The sequence below is a fragment of the Eumetopias jubatus genome, unplaced genomic scaffold (assembly GCF_037043125.1).
Source record: "Eumetopias jubatus isolate StellerSeaLion01/CBP00866 unplaced genomic scaffold, mEumJub1_p1.0 scaffold_6, whole genome shotgun sequence".
NCBI lineage: Eukaryota > Metazoa > Chordata > Mammalia > Carnivora > Otariidae > Eumetopias > Eumetopias jubatus.
This window is the reverse complement of record NW_028274812.1, coordinates 118,908,497-118,932,393: the sequence shown is the minus strand read 5'-3', so window position 1 is coordinate 118,932,393 and position 23,897 is coordinate 118,908,497. Positions and strand designations below refer to the sequence as shown.

Here is a 23,897-nt window from a genome sequence, read left to right as displayed (position 1 = left end):
GCTCCTTCCCAAGATCCTGGAATCATGACTTGAACCAAAGGCAGACATCTAACCGACTGAGCCACCCAGGTGCCCCTAAAATTCATTTCCAATTAAAATTTAATTTTAGTGGTTTTTTTTTTAACTTTTTAAAAAGATTTTATTTATTTGAGAGAGAGAGCACAGTGGGAGAGGGAGAAGCAGACTTCCTGCTGAACAGAGAGCCTGACGTAGGGCTTGATCCCAGGACTCTGAGATCATGACCTGAGCCGAAGGCAAATGCTTAACCAACTGAGCCACCCAGGCACCCTAATATTAGTGTTTTAATTCAGCTACTTTTTTATTTCTTTTTGTACATTAAAAGTCTTGGTTCCACTAAGAACATACAGTACTGTCTTCTAATATTAGTTAAATTCTCTTCTCCGTGTAGTTTAGTTGTTTCTGTTTGTTTTAAATTTTAGGGTGTTTTTTTGTTTAATTTTTATAAAAATTGCAGAGCATTTATATGTTTCAAAAGTCGATATTCATTTTTATCCCTGTGTTCTCAAACCCATTCCTTCAATTCTATTCTCCACCCCTGACCCCGTTTTTATCAATTTCTGGTTTATTCTTCCAGTATGGCTTTTTGCAAATATATATCTCCCTTCTTTCTTACCCCAAAGGTAGTACATACTATATATAATTCTTTTGTATCTTGCATTCTCCGTGACTTCCTAGAGATCCCTCCACACCAGCAAAGAGATCTTCCTCATTCTGCCAATAGCTTCAGAGTAATTGTGTGGAAGTGCCATAGCTTTTTCAACTATTCCACTCTTACTAGATACATTACCAATCTTTCTTTATGACAAAAAATGACATATCAGTCTTAAAAGGCAGATGACTATAATAAAGACTACATGTTTGACATTTCTTTATACATATTAAAGGATATTTTATTTTTACTTTTTTTAAGATTTATTTATTTATTTTAGAGAGAGAGTGCACACATGAGCAGGGTGAGGGGCGGAAGGAGAGGGAGACAGAGAATCCTCAGACTGACTTGGGGCCCAATCCCAGGACCCTGCGATCATGACCTGAGCCAAAAACCAAGAGTCAGCTGCCTAAAGACTGAGACACCCAGGCCCTCCTAAAGTATATTTTAGAAGAAAAATCTTACTTGTATCTATTTATTTTTTTATTCAGGTATTTTATTTTTATTTTATTATGTTACTTAATTCAGTTATTAGCATTCTTTGGAATACTTGAGTTTCATGGACTCGTTTAAGAAACACCAGGTGGACTTAATGCTGAGTGTGCAGACTAATGGATTTGACAAATGTAAGGTGTTCAGACTAGTGCTTGGCACATTGGCAGTGCCCAATAAATGAAAGATAATCATAATAAAAGCAATAGTGTTAATAACAGCAGAAAAATTTTAATTACAGGCTAGCTTCCATTAGCTCCTGAGTAGTGATGGTGCAGTAGAAGGAATTTGGGCTCCAGTGTCACACAGACCTTCCCAGCCACCTTCTAGATGTCTGACCTTGGGGTGAGTTGTATAATTTCAACCCCAGTTTCCTCCTCTGTAAAATGGGTATAATTACTCTAACCTTGCAAGGTGATTATAAGAAAGAAAGAATACATGGTGGCAGAATACTGCTTTTCTTTTTTTTCTCTGTACTTAGGTTTGTGATATAAGGCAAATGGCAGGTGTCACCTCCAAGACCTTCCCTCTTCCAGCTTTGAATTTCCCAAAGCCTGAAGCACGCTTGACATTATGCCAGATGTCCTAGACATTATACTAGGGAGAGAGAGAGAGAGAGGAATACCTCTGAGAGACAGTAAAGCAAGGCAGAGAGAGGAGATTCTCCCAAACTGTGGAAGGCACAATTGTCGGTGGGTCCCTAAGAGACTACTGTTCCCTGGCAGCACCCAGAGCAGGTAAGGAGGCCTCTGGGGAAAAGGAAGGGTGTCCATGTAATGCATTTGTGCAGTCCCACTCCCAAGCACTGGGACTCACTCCTCACCCAAAATTCCCCTGCCCCCTGCCTGATGCAGAACAGCAAAGCTTCCACTCTGAAAGGACTATCTATGCAGGGTAAGACCCAGGTGTCCTAGAGGTAGCCAGTCTGGACAGATGCAGGAAGACAGAGGGGCTTGTCTAATGCCCCGGGGCTGTGTCAGTGCCTTTGAAAAACCATGAATGAGGGAAACCCCAATCGTGACTGAGGTTGAGTTTATCACCAGTTTCATGGAGGAGAGGTTTGGTTTTGAGTCCAATTTAAGACTATTTTTTAAAAATGTACTACTTCGTGCATTTTCTGCACTATTTTCTAGATTTTGTGGACCAAGATTCAAACCCAGTATATAAGAAAAGCATTTACAAGACCTGGCACATTACATTCAGTAAACGGTAGCCATTGTTACTAAAAACCAGCTGCAGAACAGCGGGAACAGGTTGAATCAGCAGTAAATAAAATGGAATTCAGTAGAATTCTACAGATGTTTTAATGCCTAGTATGTTCCAGATAATAGGACAGGTGTTGGAAAGATGAGACACACACACACACACACACACACACACACACACACACACACACACACACACACACACACACACACACCCACCTAGCTCTGACACATGGCAGAATGTTGCAGGTCCTAGTGAGAGAATGGGCAAAATACTGTGGCCTGGGATTAAGAAGGCTTCTCGGAGGTGGCATTTAATTTGGACTCAGGGGAGGACAGGTAAAATGTTGATTGGTTGTTAGAGGAAGGCAGGTGCAGCACAGAAAATAGTATCTGCAAAGACAGAGAGGTGTAAAACGTACCTTGAGAGTTTTGTGTGACTTAGCATTGACTGTTTTCAGGGGAGCTACTAGGAATAAGGTTAAAAATGTAGATCAGGGAAAATTTGAGAAGGATCTTCTTCACCCTGCAGGTATTAGAGCACCCATAAGAATTTACAGCTGGAGGAAGAGAAAAAGAAAATATTCTAAAAGCTTCAGGAGGAAAAAACAGATCACACGCAAGTTTCGGGACTCTGAATATTTTTTGGCTTCTCAATAATAACAGTAGAAGCTAAAAGACTATGGGGAAATGACCTCAAAATTCTGATAGAAATGATTTTGAATCTTGAATTGTATTCCCAACTGCTCTCATTCAATTTTAAGAGTAGAAAAAAATACATTTTCTGACACGAAAAGCATAAAAATTTGCCTCGTAGGCACTCTTTCTCGGGAAGCTAAAAGAGGATGTACCTGTCTAAAATAAGGCATTAGACCACAAAAGGGTAATTACTGGATTTAAGAAACAGAAGTGGCCACACAGAGGACAGGTAAATCCTGACAAGGTCAGTGAGGGGTGATCCCGGATGAGAGCTGTGTCACCGAGGGCAGCTAGTGAAGAACGGAGCAGACAGAAGGTGCTGGGAGAGTTTGATCTGACAATAAAAAGGGCTGATTGTATTCTAAAGAAATTTGTGATTCATTAATAATAAGCACAAACAAAGCCAAGCAACGAGAAACAGGACAATTATTCACTCCAGGGAAAGCAAAAGTCATCTAGGGAAGGAAGAGCGTGGCTTACTGTATAGTTTGGCTATAAATGGCTTTCACGTGGTCACAAGAATATAAACACTGAACACGGACCTAGCCAGAGCGACAATATAACTGTACCAAAGGATGAGGCCCTGGGAAGAGGACACGGGTGTAGTATGAGGATGAAAAGCCTCGTCTTCCACAGTGGGAGGTAAAGAGAGACTAAAGCTGAAAAATCAAGATATAGCAACACAGAGGCGCCTGGGTGGCTCAGTCGTTAAGCGTCTGCCTTCAGCTCGGGTCATGGTCCCGGGGTCCTGGGATTGAGCCCTGCATCAGGCTCCCTGCTCCGCGGGAAGCCTGCTTCTCCCTCTCCCCCTGCTTGTGTTCACTCTCTTGCTGTGTCTCTCTCTGTCAAATAAATAAAATCTTAAAAAAAAAAAGTAGCAGCACAAACATGTTATATAGAGACAAGAGGTAATACCAACAGAATTGGTTCAAAACAGCTGAAAGTTATCACCTCTTGGGGGTGGGGACATAGTTGGAGAGAGGGCTGGAGACTGGATGTTTTTGGGAAATCTCGTAGAACTATTTGACTGTTTAAACTATGTGTATGATTTATGGCCCAGGCGCCTCCACGCAGTTGGCCAACGGCCTCTGAGAGCGGCCACCCGCACTCTCGGGGAGCAGGTGGGCAGCAGACTCGCCAGGGACCCGGGGGGACAAAATCCAGCACAGGCACACTGAGGCAAGCTAAAGGATTTGATATGAAGCACAGAAGCAGAGAGCGCCAAATAGCAAGCAGTAGCGGGACCCGTCTAGGGAGTTGGGGCAGCATTTCCTTCTCCCTCTACGGCTGACACTGCAGAAATCGGTCGAATTCAGTATAAAATGGAATACAGCGAACATACTGGTCAGCAAACAAGGGTTCCCAAAAAATTAAATGTAGCACCACCAAATGCTGACCTGGAACAAGGATTCCAAGAAGGAGTTCCAAACGCTAGTGTCATTATGCCGCTTCCAGAGAGGACTGTTGTAGCAGTTAATAATGAAGACACTCCACTTTCAAGACCAGCACATCTTGACCTTAGTCCGTCAACTCCCTTTAAACCTCTGGCACCGGGGCACCTGGGTGGCTCAGTCAGTTAAGTGGCTGCCTTCAGCTCAGGTCATGATCCCGGGGTCCTGGAATCGAGCCCCGCATCGGGCTCCCTGCTCATCAGGGAGCCTGCTTCTCTCTCTCCCACTCCCTCTGTTCTCTCTCTCTCTCTCTCTCTCTCTCTCTCTCAAATAAATAAATAAATAAATAAAATCTTAAAAAAAACCCTCTGTTACCAAAAATGTACTGACTCTAAGTGAAAGACCACTAGATTTTGGGGATTTAGAAAGACCTCCCCCGCAATCCATTTAAAATGAAGAAATCTGTGCAGTTGGCAGCCTGAAAAGAGAGTGCTCTGTGATTGAGAAAATGCTGTTTGCCAAAACGGGCAGCTGGTCAGGGCTGACTCCATGCATGGCCTGTCCCAGAGAGATAACAGCCATTGTAGGAACTGCAGACAGCATGGCGGTTGTAGATGCGGCTTAGGGAAGGTGATGGATAATCAAACTAACTAGATGTCTACAACTTCCAGAAGAGGATAACAAAGAACGTGCTTAAAAGAGAGCCGGTCCGGTGTTAAATGACTGTAGGGCTTTGGCTGCTTAATTGCTGGCTCTGGTTTCACCACTAGAGGTAACCACGGCTCTCAGAAATATTGTCTCAACAGCTGGAGATAGGAAGAATTTGCAAAATAAATAAACCAACAAACTATGTGTATGGCATAACTTTGTTAAAAATTAAAATTGTTCCATATCATCTGAGGAAAATGAAAGCACTCATTCAAAAAGCTATGTGCACCCCATGTTCATTGAGCACTGTTGATAATAGCAAAGCAATGGAAACCACCTGCGTGTCCATCGATGGATGAATGGAACAATCAATTCATCGATGGGTGAATGGAACAATCAATTGTGATACATATACAATGGAAAATTACTTAGCTGTAAAAAAATATTGAAATCTTGCCATTTGCGACAATATGGATGGATCTCTGGGGTATTATGTGAAGTGAAATAAGTCAGAGAAAGACAAATACCATATGATTTCATTTATATGTAGAATCTAAAGAAAAAACCCCACAAATTCATGAATACAGGGAACAGATTGGTGGTTGTTGAAGGGGGGGTGAGTGGGGGAGAAATGAGTGAAGGGGGTCAAAAGGTTAAAAATAAAAAAAAAACAGGTGAATAATGCATTTAGTTATAAAGAACAAAACTGCAGCCATGTGAAAGAGAAGAAACAAAGTTCTGGCTATAGTAGCATTATTAAACTCTCCTCCTATGAGCTCAGGAGTTTGTTCTGCCCTTAGGACCATCATGCTTCTTTCTTACTGAATCACTCATTCCTCAGATCTCTGCCTGTGGGTCTTCATAAATAACATCTCAGTTTCCCTGTCACCTCCTAAAGTAGGACTCCAGCCCTCTCCTTCAGGCACTCTTTATCAGATCCTTCATTCTGTGTAATTTTCTTCATAGAACTCATCACAATGTGCAGACCTCATATTTCTCATTAAACATCCTTTTTGCTGGTGGTTTGTATGTTTCCTTCACTAAGGATAAGCTTTTGGAGATAGAGGCTATGTCTGGCTTTTTCACTCCTGCCCCCAATCCCCCGCCTAAAGCAACAAGAGGGGCCCATTTATATCTGATTGGACGGATTGATGCATAAATGAATCAAAGGAACAGCAATTCACTTGACCACAATGGGCCTGTTTCATTAAACATAAATTAGAGCTATGAATATTTTCTCAAGCTTCCCTTGGAACACTACATAGACATTCTTAATATTAGGAAGTCAAAGTGAATAATTGCATTCAGCTCTTAGTTTTCTGAAAATTCTGAGGATGTCCATGTCTGTTCTGCTTCCTCCTGGTCCATGCAGTGGGTCATTGATCTGCTAAAACACGAAGAGCATGGGCTTTGGAGTCAGACCTGAATTCTATTCCCTGCTTTGACACTTAACAGTTGTGCTGCTTTGAACAAGTTACTGAATTTGTTCAAGCCTCAGTTTCCTCTTATTTAAAAATGGAATGATATTAGTATCTACCAAATGAGATTTGGGGTTAGAAGATACAATGTATGTGTACTCTATGATACACAGCATGAACAGGGTGTTGTGGGGGGAAAAAGAAAGAGAGAGAGAGAGGATCAGCAAAAGGGATCTGGAGACAGCCCATGCAGAATACTCTTTCAGAGAGAGTGACTGGAGGAACTTGCAGGAGTGGGGAGGCTGAGTTATAGGACAAAGAGGAAATTTGATGTTCTTGTTATATGAGAGATATAATATGCTCATCATCTGTAGATGGAACCCTGCAAAGAGGGAGAGTTAGAAAATACCTATTGAATGTCTATTCTAAAAGACACAGAAAGGGATCAGATCAAGGATATGGGAGGATCACCGGCATTCTTCATAGAGCTAGAACAAACAATCCTAAAATTTGTATGGAATCACAAAAGACCCCTAATAGCCAAAGCAATTCTGAAAAAGAAAAACAAAACTGGAGGCATCACGAATCCGGATTTCAAACTGTATTACAAAGCTGTAGTCATCAAGACAATATGGTACTGGCACAAAAACAGACACATAGATCAATGGAACAGAATAGAGAATCCAGAAATGGACCCTCAACTATAGGGTCAACTAATCTTTGACAAGGAAAGAAAATCCAATGGAAAAAAACACAGTCTCTTCAACAAATGGTGTTGGGAAAAGTAGACAGCAACATGTGGAAGAATGAAACTGGACCACTTACTTACACTATACACTAAAGTAGACTCAAAGTGGATGAAAGACCTAAATGTGAGATAGGAAACCATCAAAATCCTAGAGGAGAACACAGGCAGCAACAACCTCTTCAAACTTGGCCATAGCAACTTATTAGACAAGTCACTGGAGGCAAGGGAAACAAAAGCAAAAATGAACTAATGGGACTTCATCAAGATAAAAAGCTTCTGCACAGCAAAGGAAACAATCAACAAAACTAAAAGGCAAAATGGGAGAAGATATTTGCAAACAACGTATCTGATAAAGGCTTAATATCCAAAATCTATAAAGAATTTACCAAACTCAACACCCAAAAAATAAAGAACCCAGTTAAGAAATGGGCAGAAGACATGAATAGACACTTTTCCAAAGACACCCAAATGACTAACAGATACATGAAAAGATACTCAACATCACTCATCATCAGGGGAATACAAATCAAAACCATGATGAGATACCAGCTCACACCTGTCAGAATGGCTAAAATTAACACAAGGCAGACGCTTAACCAACTGAGCCATCCAGGTGCCCACCTAAGTGACTCTTAATGATAGAGAACAAACTGAGGGTTGATGGAGGGAGGTTCGTGGGGGATGGACTAGATGGGTGATGAGTATTAAGGAGGGCACTTGTGATGAGCACTGGGTGTTGTATGTAAGTGATGAATCACTGAATTCTATTCCAGAAACCAGTATTGCATTGTATGTTAACTAAAAAATTAAATAAAGTTTAAAAAAAGAAAAGAATATAGGAGGACAATTTTTTAAATGGGAGACTGCTTGCTTGAAACTAGAAGAAAAATGTGATTTTGAAGGTAGATACATAAATCTAAAAGATTTTGAATTGTTCCTAGAAGTTCCAGTGACTTCTGCGTAATATATGCATAGTGAAAAAAAAACACTTCTGGTCAAAAGAAAACACTTTTAATGACCTTATTTAACATTAGGACAGAGATCAGAGAAGGATCTTTTCCAAGGATGATCAAGTTAACTTTTAAGCAAAAGATCAGCAGAGATCAGGGCATGTTGGGGACAAACATAGCTTGAGGTGTCTTCTGAGAATGAACCCATTCTTCTTTCTCTGAGAATGATCCAACCCCTCTCCTCAGAGGAGTTTGTACCGTGGATCTTGTGCCTCTGGTCATGGTACATCAGACTGGGATGGACACCTGCCCCAAGTTTGGGCATTCATTTGTTTTTCCAAGAATTTAAAATTGTGATTGGGAAATAGTGTTGGTGGTGGGTAGAGCTGAGGTGATCACAAAATCAGGAGCTGCAGGTGGACGTGTTAGCTGAAAAGGATAGTCCTCAGAGGCAGAATAATATGGTTAATGCAGCTAACATGCAGAGGGACAACACAGGCCATATGGCCCAGAGAGAGAGCAAGAAATGCTGTTCTAGATTCTACTGGCTTTTCAGTTCTGCATTCTGTTCCCTGTAAGGCTTGGCTAAAACCCACCCTTGGGTTCAGGGCACCACTCCTATGTCTTTATTGTAAATATCCTCTCCTTATATCTGTGATCATCTTAAGAGGGTTTCTGTTACTGGCAAACAAAAGCCTTGACTAGGACAATCCTCCCCCACTTCCAACAGGGTCCTCTGGCCATTCTTTCAACTTATTCTCCCTTGGGAAATCTACAGTGTCTTCATGATCTCTTGGTTTCCTTCTTCTCTAGGACCAAATTCTCACAGTGCCAAATCCCATTTTGCCCCTACTTACTTGTATCTTCCTCAACTTTTATGCCTAAAAGACCCAGGTTCTCCAGAAAGCCTTCCTGGACCACCTCCAACCTCAGGGATCCCCCTTCTTCCAATAGCATCAGGCTCTGTCAGTGGGTCCCAGTTATCAGACCATAGTCTAAGTCCAGGATGGCTGCGTCAGCATCATCTGGAGCTCGTTAAAAATTGCAGACTGCTACCACTCTCCCCACCCCTCAAGGTTCTAATTCAGTAGATCTGGGTGAAGCCTGTACTTTTTTAAAGGCTCCCAAGTGATTCTCATGTACATTTCAGTTTGGAAACCACTAAGAGATATCCACCTGAACTCTCTCTAAAACTGTGACCAGGTCTTCTACTGATACGACTGACCCCAGGTTAAGGAAGTAACCCTCTCTTTTTTTTTTTTTTTTGAGATTTTTTTTAATTTTATTTATTTGTCAGAGAGAGAGACACAGAGAGAGAGAGAGAGAGCACGCACAAGTGGGGGGAGAGGCAGGTAGAGGGAGAAGCAGGCTCTCCGTGAAGCAAGGAGCCAGATGCAGGACTCAATCCCAGGACCCCGGGATCATGACCCAAGCCAAAGGCAGATGTTCAACCTACTGAGCCACCCGGGCGTCCCAGGAAATAAGCCTCTTATCTAAGCCTTGGACCTCTCTTTGTCATGCCTGGGACTCTAGGGGATGTAGAAAAAGGAGATGACATTGTAAATCATGGCTGGATATGTATGGCTTCTTCATTACAGAGTAAATCGGGACAAGAGCAGAATTCCCACGAACGTTTCCGCTCTTGAAAACTCCTTTGGGGGCAAATCTGAATTCAGTAAGTAAATTTCAAGAAGTCGTTGTGAAATGGCCCATTCACAACTAACACACAATGGATGACTCAAATGGAACAAGACATAACTGAATTGGCCTGACGATGGCTGCCAGTCCCCAGTATGAAATGGTCCTGCTCAATGGTCATCACCTGGAATCCCCTCTTCTAGGTTCCTAGCATCCCTCACACCCTGGGAAAATTGGCCAGGACCTTATAGGAAGGATACAGTACAAACACCATTTACTGCTGCTAGCCAGAGCTTTGGGTAGAGCAAGAAAAGGGTATGTGTGTGTTGGGGGTGAGAAGGGGAGCTAGTTGCTGCCCCACAAGTCCTGCGATGAGTACCAGGTCTAAAAGAGGAGACCTATAGCACAGGGTTTGATCCCATCCAAAGTCAGCGCAGTAGGGATATACTTAGTAGACTGAGGCACTGAGTATGCAAGGGCTGTCAGAAACTTGCCATGAATCCATACAGCGTCTCCCACAATCTTTCTTTCTTAGAAGGTTCATTACCTAAAGTGGTAAAAAGCATATGAACAAGGTTGTTCAAGCTCACATTGCTGGGATCCTATCTCTGATCGCCCACCTTCCCAAAACCTCACCCCCTCATCACCTCTGCTCTTCTATTCTCTGCCTGCTACTTGTCTATGTCACCCTTCCCTGACCCCAGTGCTCCCCAAAGAATGATCCTCCACCCCATCCTGTTCAGAGCCACCCACTCTCCTGCCCCCAGATGCCTGGGGCCTCTGTACCTGCGGGCTCTGGACAAGCATGTGCCTCTGATGATGAGGATGGTGCCCACAAGGAAGCCCACCAGGCCGAGAGCCAGGCCGACAGCACAGATCAGAGTCTCGGTGGTGTCTGGCACTGGGATAGGCACCTGGGGCTCTTGGGGGAGAGAGAAAGGGTCAGGGAGGTCCAGTGAAAGGAAACATGGGTCTGTGGAGAGTGAGTTGGGGAGAGGCTCCTACCCCAGTGCTTGAGGAGCGGCTCATCCAGGCCCCAGTGCTCCACCTTGCAGTCATACATGTCGTCTGCAGAGGGCACGAAGGTCAGGTAGCAGAACTTGCGGAACAGATGGTCAGGCTGGGAATAGAAGCTGGTCTGGGCCACCCCCTCGCTGATTATTTGACCGTTGCGCAGCCAGGTGATATTGATCACAGGAGGGAAGATGTTGTCCACAATGCAGATGAGGACGTTGGGCTGGCCCGGCTCCACTCGAAACTTGGGGAGTACAGTCACTCTCGGAGGCACTAGGAAGAATGAGGCCCTGAATCCCAAAGGCTCATCCCTGCAGCTGGGCCTGATTAGGACTGGGATTGTGGGACGTTTCCTTCTATCTAGCCATTTGCAGGCGGGGGATGCTCTGGGATGTAACAGGCGGGGGCAGGGGGAGGGGGCAGATGAAGAGGCTGACAGGGGGAGTGGGGGCACCAGGGGCTCCTGTATCTGACAGGTCCGTGAGGGGGCATCAAGGTGGAAGGGCCAGTCCTCAAGAGGGAAGAGGAGGAAGAGGGTGCTGAAGGGGTCTGGGAAGATCTTGAGCCTCCTGGAAAAGAAAGGGGCTGAATACAGTGGTCACAGAGGCTGAGAGAAAGGTGTGCCAGAGTAGATGGAGGCCTGTGAGGTGGGAAGAAGCTTCTCTGGGCCCCTCCTGCCTAACACAGGGGAGGGAGTGAGGAGAGGAGGGTACCGGTGGTGGCTCTGGTGCGGTTGGAGCGTTCCACCAAGACATCCAGATGGGCTTTGATCACCGCGATGCTGGCCAGTCCATTCTGTGGGTCGAAGTGGGCCAAGTTGCCAAACTCAGGCAAACGCCACACGGCCTCCCTCTTCTTCAGTTCCACAGAGAACAGCTGTTCCCCATCAAATTCATGGGCAAACTGACCCGAGGCACCATAGGATTGGTAGAAGGCTGGTCCATAGGAGCCCATGTGATCAGCTGTATTGGGTGAGTTCAGGATCAGAGACAGAAAAGAAAATGTATCAATCTCATCGAAAGCATGTGATATGTTGAATCTCTGAGCCTATGCCCCATCCTGGGTTCTCCGTGGGGACAGAGTTGACTTGTTGAGCTGGTCCTTGGACAGTGGAAGGGTTGCTGGGGGGTAGAAGGGAGAGGACAGAGGGAAACAGGCACAGGCCCTACACTGGCAGGAACAGAGACATGAGTGCAATCTGGTATACCAGGTCAGGAAGAAGAGAGGCTGCCTAAAATCATGCTTGGGATCCCCAAAGTTAAGTGGTAGCCATGATCATCAGCTCTAGCTGTGCTCTGAGGTCCTGTGTGTGAGATGAGTGGTATGAGGGGCTGGGATGGGGGAAGATGATTAAGGACGGGAGCATAAGTGGAACCTGGGGCACAGAGACACAGTGTAGGTGGGCACGAGGGGAGGATAGGTGACGGCTGACAGAAGTAAGCATTAAGATCTGTGACAGAGACCAAGCAGATAGGAAAGGCAGCCTGAGGTATGGCAGAGAGCACTGGAAAAGGAGCCCAAAGTTCAAGTCAAGTTTATGCCCCAATTCTTTCACCTCAGATTATGATCAAATGTGTCTCTTTTCATAACTGAGGCTCATTTTTTTGGAAATTTGGGTTAGACTTTAATTGGTAAGTGACCTTTCGAATTCTATGAAATTATAAGTTCAACAGCCATTAAGGGACTACTATGTGCCCAGCACCATGCCAGGCCCCAGGGAAATACAGATAAACCCGTTCTAGATCCCTCACACAAGAAGCTCATGTCTAGAGCAGGCTAAAGACAGATGAACAGTTAACTATCCACATGGTGGTAAATACCGCAATAAAACTGGACTTGAATGGGCACACTCCAAGCCAGGAAGTGGCAGAGAAATCACTGTGCTGGGCAGCAGGAGGATGGAGGTTTGGGTCTCAGAAAGAAGGAATGAGTTGAGGAGGCACCTGAACCTGAAAGAGTTTGAATCTGTAGCCGGCATGGCTGGCCAAGGCTGCACTTGTATATTTTAGGTCCGCAATGGACGTGATAGACGTGAGAGAGAATGGGGCTCTCTTAGTAAAGGAAGTTGCCCATGAAGCAGAGAAGAACAATCTATGTTCTCTACTGTCTCTCGTGTAACCCTAAATCTCTCCTCACCCAATCCCCCTCCGCACTCACCCTTGATGGCCCCAGTTTCGTGGGGGCTCAGGAGGCTCATCAAGGTGTGGAGTCCCAGGACTAGCCCCCCACTGAGGACCATTGCCCTGGTGCTTTAACCGAGTAATTCTGGGTGTGGGGCCGCCCGCCTTTGAAGGTAAAGGAAAGAGGAAGGAAACCGACTCTGGGATGGGGGAAGACCCCTGCTGTATTCAGCCAATCAGAGACATTCTCTGAGTTTACGTAGCTGTTGCCGGGTAAAGTAGTAAGGAGCCTAGGTAGACGGTGTTAGGATGCCCTGGGCCCTCATTGCACCAGGGAGGCCTGGTCCCACAGGAGAGTCAAAAGGAGGTTTCCGTGTGGGAGGTGTCAGGGGCTTAAATCAACCATTACTACAAACTCCAAGAAGAGTTCCCCTGAAGGGAGAGAAAAGGCCATCAGAGAACCACACAACTAAGCTCAAACAAAGCCTCTATTTTGATCTGTGGTGGAGAGAATCCCAGTCTCCCTGTAAGTTTCTACAGACAAATTTGGAGCCAAAAAATAATATAAACTGTACTGAGAAACTTTAAAAAGGAGATCGTGGATACACAGTAGAATTAAAATCCTTTAAACCTTTAAATCACTTTGGAAAATATTACTTTATTTCATTGTGTGAGAAAAAAATGTGTAATTGTCAAGAGATGTTTAGAATAAGGAAGAACTGTAAGGAGCCTTAGCGGACTGTTCTAAGGAGGGCAGAGGGTGCTGGATAATATCTATTTGTCCCTCCAGGCCCCCTGGGCACCCTTCTCCATGCTCCTTGCAGGCTAACCCATGTGGACAGCATCTCCTTTCCCTCCGGCTTCTGGTTGGACTCAGCCAATGGGAGGCATGGGCAGAATTTGGTCCAATATGAAAAATATATATAAAGCTAACCATCTCTCCAGATAAGGAAAATCTAACCAAATATCTGAAAACAATTTCTGAAAGATCATGAAATAAATGATTTTCAGCTTGGAAGGGAAGTAGGACATCATCTGAATTGATGGTTTTAAACCTGGCTACACAGAAGAATCACCTGGGGAGTTTGTTAAAAATACAGATTCCTGGGGCACCTGGGTGGCTCAGTCGGTTAAGCATCTGACCTGATTTTGGCTCCAGTCATGATCGCAGGGTCACGAGATCAAGCCTTGAGTCATGCTGAGTGCAGAGCCTGCTGGAGATTCTCTCTCTCTCCCTCTGCCCCTCCCACTTCTCTCCCTTTCTTAAAAAATTAATTAATTAATTTAATTTAAAAAAATACAGATTCCTCGGTTCCATCCTGACCTGAGTTAAAGTAGCCTTTTCAAGGGTAGGACCAGGAGACCTGGGTTAGTAGCACACTCCCTAAGTGAGCACCACTGCAACTGAAAAGAACTATGCTACCAGCCTTGCAGACAAGAGAGAGCCTGCGGAAGGTTCTTAAGAAGATCTTACAGCTTTGGACCAGAAACCACATGCCATTTCTACCCACATTCCATCCACAGGAATTAAACAATGATGCTGCCTGAGTACAACAGGGCCGGAAAAATGTATTTTAGGTGTGTGTTCAGGAAGATGTAGTGGTCTGGTGAGCACACAGCACTATCTTTGCCCCATCCCAGCTCTACTTATTGTGATTATTGACATATTTGAACTTGTTTCTAATATTTTATTTATTTCAATATTTCTGTTTTTTAAGTTTCCTTTCCTTCATCGTCTTAAAAAAAAAAAAGTGTTGTCTATATGTTACCGATCTTCCCTCTAACCAGGTAAGAACTTTAGCGTGCTTTCAAATTATTCATATACTTCCTCTCTTCTTCACCAAGGTGTTTGATCAACTTTACTTCTCCTCCTTTTTGGCACCTCCTGACATTTTTTTCTCTTATTGGAATACTTCTTCCAAAAATGTGTTGAGTATTTTGTAGCAAATCTTCTGAAGCTTTGTATACTTGAGAATATTTCTGTTATAGCGTCACTTTTGAATAATGTTTAGTTATGTATTAATTTCTATGTTTAGGGACTCCTGGGTGGCTCAGTCGGTTAAGTGTCCAATTCTTGCTTTTCAGCTCAGGTCATGATCTCACAGTCCTGGGATTGAGCCCTGCCTGCATCGTGCCCACACTCAGCACGGAGCCTGCTTGAGATTCTCATTCCCTCCCCCTCTGCTCCTCCCCCTAATCTCCCTCTCTCTCAAATAGATACATACAATATTTAATAAATAAATAAATTCTAAGTTTAAATGTTTTATCTTCCTTCCTTCTTTCCTTCCTTCCTTCTTTCTTTCTTTCTTTCTTTCTTTCCTTCCTTCTTTCTTTCCTTCTTTCTTTCTTTTCTACAACTAACACACACTGAGTGGTATTTGGGTTTTCTGTGCTTGACGCCTGTTCAGTTGCCACTGTTGCCCTTGGTTTGTTTTCTTTCAGGATCAAGGTGGGTGCTTTCATGTAAAATCTGATTTTTAATTCCTTTTCTGGCAATTCTTTCCTGGCATCTTAGCTTTGCATAATTATACCCACAGTGGAACCAGCATCTTCAAGTCACCAAGATAAATCCTCTGACTCCAATATCACATGATCTCATTCCGCTAGTTAACAAAAAATGTCCAAGGCCAGCCACAACAAAGCCTAATGAACTACACAATATCGAATCCTACGCATAGGGAATGTTTTCAACATCTAAAATTCCTGGGAGTAAAGGGCTAGAATAAAATTAAAAAGAGCCCTGCCCTTGGCGTTCTCGCTGGGCTCAGGTGTGGTGGCCTCAGGCTCCAGGGAGTGCCTGCGGCCCCACCCCGCCAAGGATTTTTTCTCTTTAATATTTTCAAGAATATCATCCAAATGTCTTATTGCATCCAGTGTTGTAGTTAGAAAATCTGATATCATTCTCTCTCTCTGGAATCTTAGAATTTTCTCATTGCCTTTGATCTTCGAAATTTGTATCTAAATTTTTATGTAAATTTACATTTAAATTTGTATCTAAATTTACAATTTGTAAATATTGTATCTAAAATGGGTTTTTCCTTCTCTTGCTATAGGACATTATGGATCCCCTGTATATTTTCATTCTGGGAATTCACCTCTTTATTTCTGTAAATCTTTCCTCCACTCTGTTTTAATTTTTTTTCTCTTTGTGAAATTCCTATTATCCCTATTCGGGCATTTCTCTCCCCAGTCTCTTTTGACTTCTCTATTTCAACTTCTTCCTTCTTATATCTTTTACTCTAGGAGAGTTCTTCAGTGTAGTCCTCCCACTGACTCATTTGTTTTTCTGTTGTATCTCTCCCATTATTTATTCCCATTAGTGGGATTTTTATTTTGACTTTCATATTTTTTCATGCCTAGAACTTCTATATAGCTTTCTCTGTATTCCTTATCTTTTTTCATATTATAATAGCTTTTCTTATTTTTTAATGCATTTTTCATGCTCATTTTAAGAGGCTATTCTATACTTTCTGATACTTCTTTAAGGACACATATGGACCTATTTTTTGTTTTTCTTTCAAGGTGTGCAATTCCCCAAAGGGAGGGAGTTATAATTTTGGCCTTTGGGTGCCCATCTACGTCAGTATAAAGAGAGGGAAGGGCCCAAGTTCTAGGACAGCACAAAACCAGTTACCACCGTTTTGGTGTCACCTTACTGGTGACAGCTCAGGTCAGGGTTTTGGGCTACGGAGCCCCGGGAGGGGCCGGGCCTCTCTCTGAGTCAGCCCCAGGGTAGACGGAGTGTGGAAGAGTGAATGACCCCAGCCTCAGGTGCATCTATTGTTCTCTACCCTCCCCGCTCCAGCAGGGATTTCAACCTAGACTTTCTCCCCAACCCTCTACCGCTGCATGAGCAATCAGGATCTTGCCCCTGTTTTTTGCATTATGGGGCAGGCAATAATTGGTCAAGGGCAACACCAGGGAGAAGCAAGAGCAGACTACCTTTAATAAATCTCACAGCGAGCAAGCCACGCTAAAACAACTGACAGTCTCTAGGGAATCCCCCGGAGTTTCCCTCCACGCTTCTCCTGGGTGGTTTTTCAGTTGGGAACCAAGAACACATGTTAATTTATCCTGACAGGAAGCAGGTCTGTCCGTTATTTCCCTATAACATTTATGTATGAACTACATCCCCCCTATATAGAAATACTAAGGGGTCGTAGTTCATTGACTCTTTGTTATGTAATCCCATCTCTCCTCCGGATGCTAGCACAGTATTAAATAAACACTTTTCAAATAAATAAATAGATGATAACAAATAAAAATCAATGAAGTGGGGGCGCCCGAGCAGCGCAGTCAGTTAAGCCTCTGACTCTTGGTTTCCACTCAGGTCTGATCTCAGGGTGGTGAGATAGAGCCCCGCATTGGGCTCTGTGCTCAGTGCTGAGTTTGCTTGGGACTCTCTCCCTCCCCCACCCCTCACCACTCCCCCTGCCCCTCCCCCGCCCCTCCCCGCCACTCCCGCGTGTGCCTTTGAGCGCTCTCTCCCTCTTTCTCTCTCTCAAATAAATAAATAAATCTAAAAAAAAAAAAATCAATGAAGTGAATACCAGTGGTTCTAGGGAGAGACATTCCAGTCCTGGAAACAAATACTGAAAATAAGTACGGGCTCAACAGATTGTTGAGTCAAGTGCCTGCTCTTTGAATATGACATAAATTCAGTTACTCTAAATTGTCTAAAACACTGACTTTGAGATAAATGTAGTTGTATCCACCATGTTCTCTGGAGCATAAGTTGAGGTAGATGTTAGGACATATTATTCATTCAACACATATTTATGAAACACCTACTATGTCCTGGGGACACAGAAAAGAACAGGACAAGGCCCCTTCCTCCTAGGACCGGGCCGTCCAATACAGTCACCACCTGCCACAGGTGGCCATTGACCACTTGTAATATGGCCAGTCCTGAGATATACTGTAAGTAGAAAACCACTAGATTTCGAAGACTTTGTAAAAAATATATGTATTATATATATTTAAAATTATATATACAAATATATATAATCTTAATAGTTTTTATATTGATTGATGGTTAATTGGTAATATTTTGGGTATGTTGAGTTTTTAAAATATATTATTAATTTCACTGTTTATTACTTTTTTATTTTTTTCTTTAAATTTTTTTGTTATGTTAATCACCATACATTACATCATTAGTTTTTGATGCTGTGTTCCATGATTCATTGTTTGTGCATAACACCCAGTGCTCCACGCAGAACGTGCCCTCTTTAATACCCATCACCAGGCTAACCCATCCCCCCACCCCTCTGCCCTCTAGAACCCTCAGTTTGTTTTTCAGAGTCCATCGTCTCTCCTGGTTCGTCTCCCCCTCCGATTTACTCCCCTTCACTCTTCCCCTCTTGCTATCTTCTTTTTTTTTTTTAACATATATTGCATTATTTGTTTCAGAAGTACAGATCTGTGAGTCAACAGTCTTGCACAATTCACAGCGCTCACCATAGCACATACCCTCCCCAATGTCTATCACCCAGCCACCCCATCCCTCCCACCCCCCCACCACTCCAGCAACCCTCAGTTTGTTTCCTGAGATTAAGAATTCCTCATATCAGTGAGGTCATATGATAACCATGTCTTTCTCTGATTGACTGATTTCACTCAGCATAACACCCTCCAGTTCCATCCACGTCGTTGCGAATGGCAAGATCTCATTCCTTTTGATGGCTGCGTAATATTCCATTGTGTATATATACCACATCTTCTTTATCCATTCATCTGTCGATGGACATCTTGGCTCTTTCCACAGTTTGGCTATTGTGGACTCATTACTTTTTTAAAGTGGCTACTAGAAAATTTGATATTGAATATGTAACTCTCATTACATTTCTATTGGACAGTTCTGCTCTGGTTGCTCTTGGTTGGCTACCAATTAACCATTCAATCCTTTTCTTTGATTCTTCAATTTAGCAGTCGGCTTGCCAGGGGCGGGGCCCAGGTTTGGGGGGTGGGCCTGTGACCACCTAAACATTCCACCAGAGGGCGATCTTACCTTTCACTGTTTCAATTCTGGACCTTAGATCTATTTTCTGTATGTATATACGTATTTAACTACTTTTAGTCTATTTTGCTTCAGGCACTGTGCTAGGCTCTGGGACCACAATTATGGTTCCTGCCATCCCAGATCTTTCAATTTATCAGGAGGTCTATAAACAGCTAATTATGATGTGAAAAGAAAGAAGAATCAAAGCCATTATATTACTGTGCAATATGAATGTTCATATGGTCTTCAACTTTCTGGGGTGATCCTTACTTAGTAATTAATTAAATAGTTCCAACCCAGATAATTTCATGAATTCAAGTGGTCTAGTTCTCTCTTCAGAATTTCCTGGACAGAGAAGTGATACAAACTTGTGTTTCCATATGCCAGGTGCTTGATAATCTCTTGCTCCAACCTCCCACTCCGGGCACACTGTTTCAGCCACTCTGAGGCTGCTCTCATAGCAGGTGTCTTATTGGCCATGTTTTCAGGCTCTGAACTTCTGTCATGTTGCTGGAAGCTGCTTGCTTCCCCTAGAACTTTCTCCTCCCATATTCTGACTTCTCTAAATCCCAGACCTCTTATCTCCTGGGAACAAATTAAAAATTTTAAGCTAAAATCACTCTTTGTTCTCACTTTAGCAGCACATATACTAAAATCACTCTTCCTTTATATCTGTAGTTTGAAATATAAAAATTAAAACTCATATGTGAAAAAAGTAACTTTTTAAATATATATATATGACTGGTCTCATTATACTCTGGAGCAACAATTCCAAATGATGGTAGGAAAACCCCAAACCAGGCTTTTAAAGGTATAGATGCAACTCTTCACATTTAAAAGAGATATTTTGGAAAAGATTCATCTCTCCTTTGGGAAAGGCCAAGTCTTTCAGGGTTTCTCCTCTTTCCCCTTCTCCTTCCCTCTTTCTCGAATGACATCCTGGAACAGAAGGTAAGTTTGTATAACATTATGACTGTGGGAAGCTGTGTCTGGGTGGCATTTTTCTCTTTTCTGATGGTTCTGTACTTTCAGTATCACATTGATCATTGGCCTCTGCCCTCTCTCCCTCCATTATCAAAGTTTCTGTGGCTAGTCTAATTGGTGATCAATTCTCCTTGGCAAAGGCAACAGAGCTCGGCCACCTTCCCCACTGATGGGCCCCAGCACAGTGTGGCTCTTGCTGCATATCCCTTAGATCTTGATGTATGTGCCACCTGATCCTGGGCTTGTGTGGCCCTTGAATCCAGGCCAATTCTACCCTCCATGACTACCTTGAAAATCAATTTACTGAAAATCAACTCTCTAAAAATCAATTCACAGGGGCACCTGGCTGGCTCAGTTGGTAGAGCATCTGACACTTGATCTCAGGGTTGTAAGTTTCAGCCCCATGTTGGGTGTAGAGATTACTTAAAAATAAAATCTTTAAAAATTTTTATAATATAAAAATAAAAATAAACTCACCAAATGGCCAACCAATCAGAAATTAATTCACCAAATCACAGTTTTCTTATTTTATTAATTTATCAAAAACTTGATTCTTTATAAAGTTTTTGTCACTTTATATATTGAATTAAGTGGTTTTACAACATTTGAAGTTTTTTTTAATTTTAGTTAATTAGTTTTCCTTTTGTCTTCATATTAGCTTTTAAAGTAATGATCAGTTTGACAAATGTTATGAATACAAGAAGATGATAATGGCTGTAGAGTTTTTTAATTGCCCCAAGTGTCCCCACAAAAACAGATCAATTGGGATAGCAAAGAAAAGTAACCAGAGACAATGTCTTTAACAAAGTAGGGACAAGGCAGTCCCTGGAATTCTAGAACATGTATGGGTAGGTCCAAACAACCACACAGGATCCTATAGGTTCTAGACCTCTGTAGAGGTAGTAGAAGGATGAAAAAGGAGAGTTTTGATGTTTTTAAGATCTCAGAACCCCAGAACTGGCCAGTTAATACTCACCTACAAAAGAAGATGGTCCCAGCCTAAAATGCACACTCAGCAAGATACTCTAAAAACCAAGCCAAACCTGAAATTCTAAAACCAAGAATTTCAGAAACCTCTTTTTCTCTTACCAATGTCTGACTTTCAAGACTATGACTTTGCTCTATCTGTCAATATTCTGTTTTGGAATTGTTTCTCTTTGAAGTTCTGTGATAAAAATCCACATGTTCCCCAAGACAATGAGTATCTCTCTCCAAAGAAGACATACCAATGGCTAACAGACATATGAAAAAATGTTCAACATCATTAGCCATTAGGGAAATTCAAATCAAAACCACATTGAGATACCACCTCACACCAGTCAGAATGGCAAAAATTAACTAGGCAGGAAACAACAAATGTTGGAGAAGATGTGGAGAAAGTGGAACCCTCTTACACTGTTGGTGGGAATGCAAGTTGCTATAGCCACTCTGGAAAACAGTGTGGAGGTTCCTCAAAAAGTTAAAAGTAGAGCTACCCTCTGACACAGCAATTGCACTACTGGGTATTTACCCCAAAGATACAGATGTAGTGAAAAGAAGGGGCACATGCACCCCAATGTCCACAGTGGTGGAAGGAGCAGAGATGCCCTTCAACAGATGAATGGATAAAGAAGATGTGGTCCATATATACAATGAAATATTACTCAGCCATCAGAAAGGATGAATACCCACCATTTGAATCACCATGGATGGAACTGGAGGGGATTATGCTAAGTGAAATAAGCCAAGCAGAGAAAGACAATTATCATATGGTTTCACTTATATGTGGAACATAAGGAACAACAGAAGGACATTAGGAAAAGGAAGGGAAAACTAAAGTGGGGGGGGATATCGGAGGGAAAGATGAACCATGAGAGACTACGGAATCCGGGAAACAAACTGAGGGTTTCAGAGGAGAGGGGGGTATAGGGATGGGCTAGCCTGGTGATGGGTTTTAAGGAGGGCACATGTTGCAAGGAGCACTGGGTGTTATATGCAAACAATGAATCATGGATCGCTACATCAAAAACTAATGATGTAATGTATGGTGATTAACATAATAAAAATAAAAAAATAAATTAATAAAACGTAAAAAAAGACAATGAGTATCTCTGGATGAATAGGCATAAGATCACATTCAAAGATGTGTGAAAAAGAAAATATTAAGACCTTCAGTACATTAAAATTTTATAATAAAATATTATCCCTATTTGTTTCACAGAGACATGTGACTTCCACCTGCCCCTACTAACTTTGAGTATTTCTCTCATAATGAAAAAGCACGTTAATATGTTTTCCTAAATCAAAGGTCAATTTTCTCCTTGAGATCAATTACATTTCTAGAACATGAAAGCAGCTTCCAGCACTATGTATTTAAAATAGTAATCTTTTATAGTTTTAGTTTCTATCTTTAAATCTTTGATCCATTTTGAGTTAATTTTGTATATGGTAAGAGTCCAACACCATCCTTTTGCATGTGGGTGGCTTTTTCCCAGCACCCTTTGTTGAAAAGTCTGTCCTTTCTCCCATTGAATGATCTTGCCAATCTTGTTGAAAATCATTGACTATATAGGCAAGAGTTTATTTGGGGGTTCTCTATTTTATTCCATTGGTCTTAGTGTCTGTCTTTATGACAGTTCCATACTGTTTCGATTACTATAGCTTTGTGGTAAGTTTTGAAATGAGTAAGTGTGACACCTCCAACTCTTTTCCTCTTTTTTAAGATTGTTTTGGCATTTGGGGACCCCTTGAGATTCCATATGAATTTCAGGATGTATAATTCTATTCCTGCAAAAAAAAAATTAGGATTTTGATAAGGATTGCACTGAGTCTGTAGATTGCTCTGGATAATATTGACATTTTAATAATAATAAGTCCTCCAATCCATGAACATGGAATGTCTTTCCATTTATTTACATCTTCTTTAACTTCTTTCAGCAATGTTTTTTTTATCTTTTTCCCGCATAGGATAGAACAATCATATATAAGATTACTTAATTCCTGCATCGTCTCAATTGTTTCTTCCTTATATTTGCCCTTTTCCTTTCCTACTTGGCGAGATTTGGCCTTATGTTCAAGGATCTTTTGGCCATCTTTTGTGGTCTAGTGATACCCACCTTGCTAGGGTGAATGCCCACATGGACAGTTGTGCCATTCGCCTTCTCTTGCTGTACTCGCTCAATGTAGATGACATATTCCTTCTGTAAACCTGGACAACTTTGCCAATCTGCTTGCCTTTGTAGTGTCCTCACACAACCTGTACTTCATCATCCTTTCAGATGGGCATGGATCAAATGTTGTACTTCCGTCTCAGCTCTTTGGAAAGAGGGGAAGACATAATTTTCTTGAGAACGCGGGAAGGTGCATTGAGATGCCTTTTATGATTCTTGCTCTGGTGAGAAGTCACAAAGATTGAACTTCATTTTGGCTGCTGGCACTTCAGCAATGGCCGCAAAAGGCTCAGCAATGTCTTTTTGGTTTTCAGTGCATACAACATTCACCTCCTTGGTTAGGTTAATTCCTAAGAATTTTATTCTTTTTGATGCTATTGTTAATAGAATTGTTTTATTTGTTGGATTGTTCATTGTTAGTGTATATAAACACAACTGATTTTTTATTGAAGTATAGTATATATATATATTTACAATATTGTATTCATTTCAGCTGTACAACATAGTGATTCAACGTTTATATACATCAGTAAATGACCAGCATGATAAGTCTGTCACCATACAGTTATTGCAATATCGACTATATTCCCTATGCTGTAGTTTACCTCCCCATGACTTACTTATTTTATTACTAGAAGTTTGTACCTCTTAATTCCCTTCCATCTATTTCACCCATCCCCTCACCCACTTCCCCTCTGGCAACCACCAGTTTGTGCTCTGTATTTATGAGTCTGTTTCTGTTTTGCTCATTCATTTGTTTTGTTTTTTAG

At 42.3% G+C, this 23,897-nt stretch overlaps 1 protein-coding gene and 2 pseudogenes across 1 annotated transcript; 1 reads left to right on the top strand and 2 right to left on the bottom strand.

Annotated features, from left to right (window-relative positions):
- The first annotated feature begins 2,607 nt into the window (after window positions 1-2,607).
- On the top strand, window positions 2,608-5,311 carry LOC114222235 (mitochondrial fission factor pseudogene; annotated as a pseudogene).
- Window positions 5,312-8,266: 2,955 nt separating this feature from the next.
- LOC114222281 (HLA class II histocompatibility antigen, DO alpha chain) lies at window positions 8,267-13,160 on the bottom strand. The gene is made up of 5 exons (XM_028120758.2): window positions 13,031-13,160; window positions 11,587-11,835; window positions 10,865-11,146; window positions 10,646-10,781; window positions 8,267-10,406 (listed from the first exon to the last, which is right to left on the bottom strand). Exons 1-5 carry the CDS (start codon window positions 13,110-13,112, stop codon window positions 10,403-10,405), a joined length of 753 nt encoding a protein of 250 aa, XP_027976559.2. The 5' UTR covers window positions 13,113-13,160; the 3' UTR covers window positions 8,267-10,402.
- A 218-nt stretch (window positions 13,161-13,378) lies between these two features.
- LOC114222083 (large ribosomal subunit protein uL24 pseudogene) lies at window positions 13,379-23,631 on the bottom strand (annotated as a pseudogene).
- Between the last annotated feature and the right edge of the window lie 266 nt (window positions 23,632-23,897).